The 12,465-nt window shown below is 37.0% G+C and overlaps 2 protein-coding genes across 3 annotated transcripts; one reads left to right on the forward strand and one right to left on the reverse strand.

Annotated features, from left to right (window-relative positions):
- The first annotated feature begins 1,722 nt into the window (after window positions 1-1,722).
- On the forward strand, window positions 1,723-4,648 carry LOC125473636. Its single transcript, XM_048576743.1, has 2 exons — window positions 1,723-2,943; window positions 3,024-4,648. Exons 1-2 carry the CDS (start codon window positions 2,608-2,610, stop codon window positions 3,534-3,536), a joined length of 849 nt encoding a protein of 282 aa, XP_048432700.1. The 5' UTR covers window positions 1,723-2,607; the 3' UTR covers window positions 3,537-4,648.
- Window positions 4,649-5,877: 1,229 nt separating this feature from the next.
- On the reverse strand, window positions 5,878-9,292 carry LOC103955096. Of its 2 annotated transcripts, none has more exons than XM_048576745.1 (5): window positions 8,836-9,292; window positions 7,636-7,856; window positions 7,412-7,540; window positions 6,417-6,548; window positions 5,878-6,290 (listed from the first exon to the last, which is right to left on the reverse strand). In XM_048576745.1, exons 1-5 carry the CDS (start codon window positions 9,167-9,169, stop codon window positions 6,177-6,179), a joined length of 930 nt encoding a protein of 309 aa, XP_048432702.1. In that variant the 5' UTR covers window positions 9,170-9,292; the 3' UTR covers window positions 5,878-6,176. The 2 variants fall into 2 exon arrangements, with proteins under 2 accessions (XP_048432702.1, XP_009365243.2); XM_009366968.3 differs by having other exon boundaries at window positions 7,636-7,853; window positions 8,836-9,289.
- Window positions 9,293-12,465: the final 3,173 nt, after the last annotated feature.

Consider the following 12,465-nt stretch of genomic DNA (forward strand, 5'->3'; position numbering starts at 1 on the left):
AAAGAGCTTGAGAAAGCTTACTCACAACCGAAGTCTGAATTTGAGATGATGAATCTTGGGAAAACTTGTTCATGTCTTGGCATGTGGTTTGAGGATTTGTTAACCTGATGTGGTTGTAACAAGGCACCCACATCAGACTGGTCATACCCTTGACATGTGCATTTACTGCCACTTGTTCAACCAAAGCATTAACATTGCATTAACTCACATTTTTTCCTTAGACAAGAAGTTTGTCCCACTAGGTTTACTGTTCAGATATGCCTTGCACTCAATATTGAGAAGAAACCTTTCAGGATAATTCCAGAATGATTAGTTATGACTAATACAATAAACAAGCAACACTACTAATTAAGACTATCCTATTAATCTATGTACGTCCAAATAGTGGATCCATGGACAATGGATTAAAGAAAAAAGCAATCTAAAGACACAATTGGGACCTTTTTTCTATAACCCTATGTCCTAAAAGGTTTCTAGACATAGGATTGTCATAGAGACATTGATAGTCCGGATAGACTAGTACATACTATGTCTACTTTATAGAAAGAATGTCTTGTCTCAAACCATTCGTATAGGGATACTGAGGCAAGTGTGTAGGTGCTCATTAATAAAATGAGATCACTAAACATAATCAAACAAGAGTACTTGCATAGAATTCTACATACATGTCAAGCAACTTTACAAGTTGGAATGATGCAAGTATTCTTTTGACCTGAGACATCATAGTTGTCTTGGGGGTACGTTACTGATCAACTGACAATGAAACATAACCACATCGCAGCTTGGATGTGTTTTATGCATTGTTAGGATTAGACTTATTCTCATAGACATTTGAATATTCAACATGGAATAGCTAATCCTCAATATGAGAGGAAGAAACTCTAAGATATGATTCAAGAACTTTTGGCCAAAATATCAAGCGTAATAAAGGAAGATATTTCCATATGTCTCAATGGAATAAATTAGGATGATCACATTAGGGGGTTTGACATAAATGTAACATACCTTAATAATGTGATTGAAAGTATTCACTTAGGTCGCGTTTGGTACGCGGGATGGGACGGAACAGAGTGGGACGAAGCGTTCCGTCCCGCGTTTGGTGCGCCTAAAATGAGTGGAACGCGCTGTTCCACGGAACAGATTTTGGATGATTTTTTGTTCCACACCCCCACCCTGGAACGGGTTGTTCCACGTCTGTGGGACAGAAATTTCCAATATTTTTAGACAAAAATGCCCTTGGTCTTTTTCAAAATTTACAACTTCAAAATCAGTTTACAAACCCTAAAAACAAAATCTCTCTTCTCAGCCGTTTCTCTTCACCTCTGCATCCCTTTCCCCTTCGCAACACCTTCCTGCTCATCTTCTTCTGTGTAGCCTCGCAACCTTCCTCCGCGTCCCCTTCGCAACCTTCCTCCTCGTCCTCTTCCGTGTAGCAGCTCTGCGAACTTGGTGGTCCTCAGTTATCTCTCTCTCTCTCTCTCTCTCTCTCTCTCTCTCTCTCTCTCTCCTCTGTATTTTTGGGTAACTTGAATGTTTGAATTGATGATCATAAAATCAAGATTTGTTTGTCAGTTACAGTATTAATAAGTGCCTGATTTCATTTGTAAACTATTTCTGTTTACAATAAATATGGATTGGTAATTATTGGATTTATGGATTCGTAGTTTTTGATGAGAGGAGTTGTTGAGGTTGTGTGAAGGTTTGTTTTTCTGGGTTTTATGCTGCAGGGGGTTACAAACACAGAGAGGAGGAGAGGAAACATTAGTTTAGATTGTGATTTAATTTTTTTTTTTTTTATATGTTCTTGGTGATATAAACTGTGTGAGTGCAGTTGTTTTAAAATTATTTGCGTGTGGTTTTTTATAGTTTTGCTTTTTTCCAGTTTGGATTAAAATGGATTTTGAATTTTTGAGAAGAAATTAAAAGGATCGTTGGAATTTTGGAAGCCTCAAGCGAATGAAGTTTAACTATCCTACGATGGGCTATCTTACGAAGTCCTTCCCACTATCCAATCAAGATTCAGGGACGAATGATCACCGCATGTAGTTTACTTCATAATTTTATCAGAATGTATATGGCAGTTGATCCTGAAGAAAATGCAAGGCTTGCATTTGATGAATTACCTATAGGGGAAGATTTACCAGAAGTATTAGCCTACATTGAAACCGTTGAGTCAAGCCAAATATACACTCAATGGAGGGATGATCTTGCAAGAGAAATATATGATGAGTGGAGAGGAAGAAGGGCTTGAAAATTGGTTAACATGGTAGTTGTTGTAATTGTCTTTTAGATGGGGACTCAATTTAGTTGTTGTAATTGGCTTGAAAATTCGTAACATCAAGACTATTGAGATGTTTGTTATTGTAATATGGTAATTGGGAGTTATCTAGATGTTATGGCTTATTTGATATGTTTATTTGTGTTACTAAATTTTAATAAATTTTAAAATTAGGGTGTAGTCATTGTCATTTGATTTGGCTTATTTGATTTGGTAATTGATTAGTACAACTAATATAAATTTAGTCATTGTCATTTGATTTGGCTTATTTGATTTGGTAATTGATTAGTACAACTAATATAAATTTATTTGTGTTACTTGTGTAATATATGGCTTATTTGATAGATTATATGGCCACCTCACGTAATTGGATTGATCATGAGGAGGATGTACTACCTACCATCCTCGAGGATATGGTTGCTGATGGTGTTAGGTGTGAGACCGGCAATTTTAAGGCTGGTACTTTTGTAACAGTTGCCTCCAAGATGAGGGAACAGATTCCTGGCATTAATATAGAGCCGAAGCATATACAAAACAAATTGAAGCGTCTAAAAGAAAAGTATTCGTCTGCATATGACATGATGAATACATCTGGATTTGGTTGGGATGATGAGAAAAAATATGTTGTTGTGGATAGTGACGAAATACTACAGGAGTGGGTGAAGGTAAATTTTTTTTTTCTTATTCTTTATCAATTAGTTGTTTTGAAAGTCTTAACCTTGATTTCTTTGGGTTCTTATTGTAGAAACATCCCAATGCATCTTGCAAACCAAATAAGCCATTCCCGTTGTATCCACGGCTATGTACGGTGTTTAGGAGAGACCGAGCCACGGGTAGCATTGCTGAATCAGCGACAGATGCAATTGAAAATATGGGTTTGGAAAGTGAGGATTGTGAGACTTCTGAGATACCTCCGCTTTCACCTACCCCATCTCCTTCTGTTGCTACATCTAGTGCTTCTCAACCTGTTAGGAAGAGGAAGAGGAGCAGGAATGATGGTGATGCAAATATTGTATCTGTTATCAGTGAAGGTTGGAATAAAGCTGTTACTGAAATGAAGAAGTTAGGTGAAAGTTTTACTTTTAGAGAAGCAAAAGCTAGACTACCTTCTGAGCTTCAGGCCATGGGTCTCCCATACGATCAGGTGTTAAGAATTTCAATGAAGTTAGTGAAAGATACCGATCTGATGGGTATTTGGACCACCTTAGATGACTCACAGAAGCCAGATTTCATTAAAGTGTTTATGGAGAGCCTTTGAGGTTTTAGTATTTGTGGTTTTAGTATGGGGAACTTTATCAACTTCTAAGTGTTTTCATTATTACTTTAGCAAGACATTATTTGTTTTTTAAGTTAGGACGAATGTTTGATTTCGGATATTTCATGTTTAAGTTATGCATATTTCATTTTCTTTGTTTAAGTTCTAAATGTTTAAACCCTAAAATGTTTACGATATGCATGATCATTAAACTTATATATTTTTCAACATTTGTCATGTGCTCCTATTGGGAACAAATCATCCTTGATCTCGTCATTGCTAATTGGCTTTGTATAATCATTGTTCACCTTCTCTGATATTATTAGGATAACATAGTCAAGGATAGCCCCCCAATCTTGCCAACCCCCAGACATGAACAAGTTGATGAAATGCTCTTCCACTATCTACCATGTAACATTCGCCTCCTCTATCCATACCCCTTGAATGTTTTGCAATTTTTCAACTGTATTAAATCATCTATTCTATATGGTGGTCTAGTGAAAGAACTTTGAGTTAGAATCCCAACCTGCATCCATTTGATTCGAGACCTAGTTAAAACTTCTTTTCTCTTTCTTTCAATTTGTTAATACACTCTATCAAGACCTTAATCTGCTCACCATGTTCCTCGCAATTATCATGGAGGCAACCCAAATAATGCATTAGATGATCAATTTCCTCCCTTCCTCTGTTAAATTTTCTTCTACTCCATTTCATCAAATTTTCACTAGAAGAGTTTAATTCTCGTTGCCATTTCTCCAACCATCCACACCTACTTTGAATACTCCAGCTCTCTTCAACAATTTATTATGATTTTATGTAAATTATTTATTTCCTTAGTGATAGGATTGTAACATCTTATAAATCCATCCTTACAACAACAACCCACAATTGAAAGGACCAAAATTAGGGACTAAAAATTGAATTGGGGTGTGGGTTTTGCAATTTGCACAATAAAATTTGATGGGTTTGTGGTGAAAATTCGAATGGAGGTGTAGAAAACGGGAAAAATTACAAATTTTAAAGGGGTTTGCATGTGAAACACAACATATACCTATTAAAATTTGGACCAAGAAAAACAAATAATGGATAATAGTGTTCAAATTTGAACAACTTATTAAAATTAAAAAAAAAAAAAAAAAAAAAAAAAAAAAAAAGAGTCATGTCCCATTCCGCCCATAAAATTATACCAAACAACAGCGGAACATGGGTATTTTAGTCATTTTAATCTTTTGTTCCGTTCCGTCCATGTGCTACCAAACGCAGGACGGAACAACCGTCTTGTTCCGTCCTGCGCGTACCAAACATAACACATAACATCTGTTCCGTCCCGTCCCGTCCCGTCCCGTCTGCGTACCAAACACTACCTTAGAGAAGGATGATGGAATGGCACATGGGTTGACATAAAAGTAACCATACATAATAGGTTCTCCGACCAATTCTACATTATCTTGGGTAGCCATGACACATTGTTAGATGTCACTCATGGCTTGCGAGTCTCTCTTGATAATTAATTATGTAGTTGTCAATGTACGGAAGAATGAAAAGTAAGTTTTAATTCACCAAGTGATTGTATAAATACTAATCAAGTGTACTAACAGCAATCACCTCACTGCCTTGCTAATTAGAACCTAAGACGGTTGTACATTGATACACTTGTGTAATGAGATGGCTAAAGGATGATGAAATTAATTAATTAGACTAATTAAGTGATATAATTAATCAAAAAGTCTAAATTAACCATAGAAGCGATCAACTTCGTTGTTGAACTTAAAAGTAGTTCAAGTTCTTTTAGCCTATTGATTCATTACCCCAACAAAGGAGAAAAAACCCTACTTCTCTTTACAAACAAACAGCCGGCCAACTAAGGGAGAGGACTACTCTCCTGGGTTATTTCCATCATCTATCTCACTTGATTTTCTCAAGGTGGAGCTTAAGAAGATATCCATTTCTTTCAAGGTGGAGGAAGCTAAGAAGAGACACTCCAAGGAGCAAAGAAGTTGGTGGAACTCTTGGATAGGATTAAAGTCTAGATCCAATGGTATGAGATCCAAATCCTTCTCTTTGCTTTAATACAACTATTTGTCACACCAAACTAAATCTATGCTTCTTTAAGGGGATTTGCATGACTATAACTCGTCAAACAGGAGAAATTTTAAGATCCAACACCCTGACCATGTGTACCGCAGGGTCAAGGCCAAAAACATCACACACCAATCCCACCCTCCCTAATTTTAAGGCACACACTTACGCCACTCTGGTCCCACGCTCTCTAATCAGACCTGGTCCCACTCCAATTTCAAATCACCCTCCCAACTTAAACGAATTAGTATAAATCATCCTAGTATTAGCATTGAAAAAGATTATAAATTTTTTGTTAAAATAACATTGTTATGCGATGACATAGAAATCTCTTCGTGCTTAAATTTTTCAGGATGAGCATCGAAGTTGGCACATTGCTAAGCCGTGTTTCTTGTATAGAAAAGGCCCATTTTAAGCATGCACAAGACTCAGCGAAAAACAGAATGCGCCCACCCCTTGCACCCTAATTCGAATCTTCCTCGACCTAGTTTACAATATTACCTTGTCAAAATGAAGTAAAACTGACAAAAACACAATTCAATTTTATTTCTGCACCTAGTTCACCTAGACAACTTTCAAATCTTTGAGCCATGCCGTATGGAGCGGACAGGGATCCGGCTTTCCTTCGGCAATTGCCTTTTCGGTTAGAGAATAAAACCAACCATTTCTCCATTTAAACTGCAAGCAAAACGCAATCACCAGAGTGAAAAAACAAATTAAACCCGTTCGAGTCACATGCGTATATGATATATACATACATACATATATATATATATATATATATGGCTTGCATGCATCTCTCACCTCTTTAACTGCAGTCGGAAAGTGTGCAACCGCGCGTGAGTATGCACATAATCTGTCCTCCATGGCTTCTTCAAATACCAACCCCTTCTCTGCAGCAGCTGCAGAGGCAAGCTCCACAATGAGACTAGACACCTGAAAGCATAAATATCGGTCAAGTTTTTATTGGTTCCTTTTCTTAACACATAACCAATGTGATGAGCCAACCCTTTCCTCCCTAACTCCGAAAATAGTATGGACTCTATACTGCACTAACCTAAAAGTGGTTTCGTGTCATGATACTTCTTTGTCAATGAAATGAGAGATGTCCATTCTTATGCAAGTATTTGGACAGTTACAGTTCAACCTAATAATCTGGTTACAGCCTTGGCCATGATAATTATTATGCGTTTGGCTTGATGTAAGCCAAGCAAAACCAGACAGCACCACACCCCCAATAGAATTTACTTTTAGTAACCTTTCAGCATTCTGTAACAAACCCATGTTAATGGAACAAAACCTCGGTGTTATTTTTACTAGAAAGTCATGCTTCCCAGGAATAAAAAAATAAATAAAAACTAGGAAGTCATGAATAATGATGAAGGAAAAATACATACAAAAGAAAGTAACCTTAGAATTGCTATTGTTGCAAATCAACGATAAGAAACCAGTTTATAAAGAAGTAAAACACAAGGAATTGTTGCTCCATCATTAAGTTCAGACAACTTATGAGATTCCAATCATATGATATAATTTAGTCCCTCTTTTCATCGTCCATTGATTGTAGTTCAGTTCGCTAGCTATTATGCCATACGTAGTAGAATTACAATAGCCAAAAGGTAACAAATACTAGGTAAAGTAAATTTGTACATGGCATTTCCAAATCTGCAACCTAATCATGAAGTAGAAATTGTTTTGGACAAAGATCCTATTTCACCATCAATATGCCAAGGGCAGAATTACATTTATTTTCTAGTCTTTTCAACTTTAAAAGAAAAGAAAAAAGTAAAAAAGATTACCTCAGAGCGGTATTCTTTCTCTACACCACCTACAGTTGTTCCTGGATGACGAGCTCCGACAAGCATGAATGCTGAAATCCAGATCAACTTCTCTAACATCTGCTTCTGAAATGCTTCCTTGTTGAGAACCTGCTTTATATTTTCATTCATCAGTAAAAGACTAACGCAACAGAAAAACCAATTCCAAATTAGTGTAAAATGCTACGCAGATATTATTCTTTTACCTTGCAAGTGAGGCCTCCAGCATGTAATCTATCGGCTACTGCCGATGCCCATTTCCCATATGACACAGTCAGTCCTTCAGGATTGGTATCAGTCTTTCCATCAACAGGAGGTTCTCCAAGCTTGGAGACAGCAAAATATGCTAGGACTTGGTCAGCATCACCAAGGCCTTTACTTTCAAACCATGGTTCCAGCATTCCATTCTGGAAAAAAACCAAATCTGCTGGATTGTCAAGACCATTGGGTCAAGCAAACCAAGAAGCAAAAATCCAAAACAAATTTTGCAAATTAGGTGAAGTAAAAAAATCCAGTTAAAGCCATTCACAGAAGAATGCAATCTGACATGTCCCCCTTTCTCCGCCAATTTTGGCAAGCAACAAAACTTGAAAACAAGGAGAGGGGGAGCATGTTATATAGGTTTGATTGACATGTAATTTAACTGAAAGTGAATGTTTAGAAAATTGCATTACAAATAATGAAGTTTCATATCAGCCTGAATTATAAACTGCCAAGCTAACAGTGGTGCTATTGCTGCACAAGGGAGTGCAGCAAACAAATGGTAGGAATATTTGGTCACAAACTCCTAACTTTTTCAGATATCTTATAATCAGTAGTGAGTAAATTCAACAAATCTTCGAAAACACATGAACAATTTCATGAAAGAATAGAAGTCACAAGCCGAATTTTGGTCAATGAAAACTCCAACTTCATATTTACAAGAGACATAGCAGTCGAACAAAGAATTCAGTCATCTAATTTGGATCCAATAATTAACAGTATGAAGGTCCTCTTTTAAGATTCATCACTCAGCATATTGAGTTTGTACTAAGAAACTCCATTAAGCACTCTATTACATGAACATGAACCGATAGTTCAAAAGTATTGGGTTTGAATGTAATCACAAGTGAAAAGCCCCATCCAATCAATTCCCAACTTACTTCCACTTCCAGTAACCAAACAATTCATATACATATAATACAGCAACAACAACAAAGCCTTATCCCACTAAGTGAGGTCGGCTGTATGAATCCTAGAACGCCATTGCGCTCAGTTTTGTAACAGTCTTCCATAATTCATATACATATAATATTAACAAAAAAGTTGATTGATAACACCTGAATTTCATATAAAAAAAACCATCAACAAATCAATTGAAACTGCTCAGACAATAACTGGAATAAAGAGTGAAGAGAAAGTAGTACCGTTCCATCTAGGCCTTGGAGTGGCTTCAAGAACAGCTTCAAGATCGTCATTCCTAGTGCAAACCAAAATTGGACCTTGGAAATCAAGAGGCACGGGCTCTCCTCTTTTCACCAGCAAGTCACCGCCATTCCCCATCCCCTCCAAGGCCCTTCCGACCCTTCCACCGCCCACTATCACTGCAGGTACCACCTTGGTTTTGGCGGCGGAGGCCGTAGCCATGGCTGTGGAGGCCTTGGCTCTGATTCTTAAGCTGAGTGTTGAAGTCAGTGAAGTGGGTTTTCTAGTGAGGTGGCAAAGAGTGGAGCTAGAGAGTGCGACGGCGCTGCTGGCCATGGGTTACACAGAAGAGTAGTAGTCAGGGAGGACATGATGGTGGTTTGGATTTTTGAAGTGGGTTTGGTGTGGGAGTGAGGAAGTGAAAGAGATGAGCCACTCGTTTTCGGCGATTGCCAATCCTTCTATCCAAATGAAAATTACTAGAGTTCGTTTTCCAGCAGCCGTTGAATTATATTATCTTAGCCCAATCTCATCCGTTGATTTAGTTTATTTATTTAACAGAGTTTATACATCTAATTAAGTCATTCTTTCCAATCAAATAAGATTTCATCTCTCATTAAGCGTTAGATCAAGCCACTTGGTACTACAGTACGGTCTAATGGTATTCCTCTTTACTTGTAAGTAAAAGATCTTTGATAGGAGCATATTCATGCGACTTAAATGGCTTGTTCTCGTACATTTACGTTATGTTTCTTTAGTTATTTTAGTCATTTATGCTTCTTTTGTGTGTTTTCAGGTTCTAAGGGCAAAGTTTGCAAAATGGTGCATTTTGGTGCATTTTGGAGTCGTTTGGGGCGTTAAATGGATTGCATATACTTGAAGCCAAGTAGATGGACGAAATTGAAGACCAAAGGAGGCCCTTTGTACCAGAAATTCACACCAACACATCCCATTTCAGATTGCATTCCAATCATTCCAGCCAAGCCACATGCACTCCCTTTAATTTATTCAACCTAGCTGTCAAAGCACATGCACATTCACCCTAATCATTCACATACACAATCTGCCATCATTCACACATTCATTCCACATGCATTCCCTTCATATAAATCAGCCACATGCACCCATAATCATTCAACCAACTTTGCACATGCATTCATCATCATAACCTAGCTATCATTCCACTTTAATCCACATGCATTCCCTTCACAAATCAGCCACATGCATCTCCCATCACCATTCCAGATTTCCACCAAGTTCCTAGCTGTCATATTCCCTCCTTTTCACCTATAAATAAACATCTATTGCAGCCACACTGGATTCATTCCCATTCATACACATTTCAGTCACAAACACCAACCATTCCCTTGTGCCGTGCTCTCTCCCTAATCATCCAAACACCACACCAGAAATCATCCCATTGCCGTGGCCTCCTCCTTCCATTTTCACCACTCCTCAAACCATTCACACCATCAAACTATCCTTAGACCTTGTGCTACAACGAAGAGGAAGATAAGAGGGCCTAAACGTTCATACAATTCAAGTTTGAGTTGTTGGAATGTTTAGGTGTTTCTTTGATTTCAATGTTTAATTTCAATACCCTTTGTTTTGTACGAATGAGGAATGGAAGAGAAGAGGGCCTAAACGTTCATACAATTCAAGTTTGAGTTGTTGGAATGTTTAGGTGTTTCTTTGATTCTCTTTGTTTTGTATCATGAGGAACTAAACCCCCCCTGGTTAGGGGGGATTCGAAATATATGTTTATGCTTGCATTTTGATTTGATTACTTCTAATTGCGTTTCATAAGTTGTGGATTCAATTTGTTTAACTGTTTGATTGATAACTTATTTATGTATGTTTATTGAGAGTACACGCTTAATTTTCATGCATGAATATGACGCTAGAATATAAGTGAGTTTCACCTAATAGTTACGAACTTATATTCACAAGTAGTGGAGGTTGCTTATAAACAATCGCGTTAAACGAATTCTTGGCATAAGTTTCATGCAATCATAGTAACGAATGCCTCGTCAACACTTATAATTTTCATAGAGCGTAATGATTTTTGCTTGTATCTCTATTATGCAATCATGTAAGGGACTTGTGGGGAATGTTTTGGGTTGTCATATGCAATCATCCAATTCAATAACGTTAGGAAAATTTGAAGGTTAATTAGTGCATCACGGTTAACTTGGGGTGTTGAGAATTCATGGTTTATTGAAATGCAATTGGAAATCTTTTTATTATGCAAGTGTAACATGTGTGGAGATAAACCCCTTAGCTAGTCATCCCATCCATTCAAATCCATCACATTCATATTTACATTCTGTTTTTAATTAGAATCTGTGCAATTAGTTTAATTTCGTCCAAAACTCAATCCCCCCTTACTTTAATGTCCAAATTAGTTAGAAATCAATTTAGTTTTTGTTTTTAAGAGTCTTGAGTCAAGTTACAACTTAATTTCGTCCAAATTTGGGTTTAAGGTCAGAAACTGCCTAGTTAGTGTTTTTAGGCAGTTTTGAGTCTTTTGAACTTGTTTTGAGTCCTTTGAGTCTTTGTATTGTTCAAATTAGTTAGAAAGTGTTTTGGTTTGTGTTTATAAGTGTTTTGATTCAATTTGTTACCCAAATTCGTCCAAAGTACTCAAAGTGCTCAAAACTGCCCAGAAAATGTTTTTAAGGCAGTTTTGAGTGTTTTGGTGCTGTTTTGAGTCTTTTGGTTTGTTTTAGTGTTTTAAAGTTTAGTTTTGCATTCTTTGAGTCTAGTAGAGTGTTTTATATTGTGTTTTTACGTTTTTGAGTCAAATCCAAGTGATTAACAATCCCTCCTAATCCCCGGTCCAGAACGATCCCTACTTACATATCTATACTACAATTGTCAAAAAGAGGGTTTAATTTGTGTGCGTATAATTCTCGCATCAATCTTAAGTTCAATTCATTATTGTTAGCTCATCACGAGGCTAAGCACCCTCCCTTTTAGTAGGTTAGATAATATTGTTTGTTAAAAAAAAACCGTTGGTTTATTTATCGAAATGAGTTTATTTATCAATTAAGTCATTCTCTCCATTCAAATAAGATAAAATTTCATCTTCCAATGACCATTAGATCAAATCTTCTCATCTCAATCGAATACATTAGATCATTATCTATTTGTCACTCACTCTCAGTAAATTATAATTCATCAACCATTTAATAATCACACTTATTTCATAATAATAAGCTTCTAATCACTATATTCTAAAAAAAAAAAACTCTCAACCACTAAACCGTAATGGCCCAACCATGAAATAATAACTCCTCATGCGAAGTTGATAAAGTAGTTTTTGCAATGGCATGGGTCATGTGTCAGCACTTCTAAAGATGCTTAAGGCTTTGCCCAAGAAGCAAATGAGCCGCAACACGTTGCCACCTCATCACGTCGAAGAAGAGTAAATCGAGATCAGGAAGAGAGCCATGTTCAGCTTATGTAATTACTTGTCTGGCTCTCCATTGTATTCACCACGCTTCTTTTAGGCCAGCTTCTACATGAGACATGAGCTGTTTGACAAGATCGTGGAAGGAGTCATCACTTCTATGATTATTTCACTCAAAAACGTAATGCAATCGGGAAACTTGGATTCTCAAAATATGCAG

This window comes from the organism of the source record quoted next, unplaced genomic scaffold (assembly GCF_019419815.1).
Source record: "Pyrus x bretschneideri cultivar Hongxiangsu unplaced genomic scaffold, Pyrus_bretschneideri_v1 Contig90, whole genome shotgun sequence".
Lineage (NCBI taxonomy): Eukaryota > Viridiplantae > Streptophyta > Magnoliopsida > Rosales > Rosaceae > Pyrus > Pyrus x bretschneideri.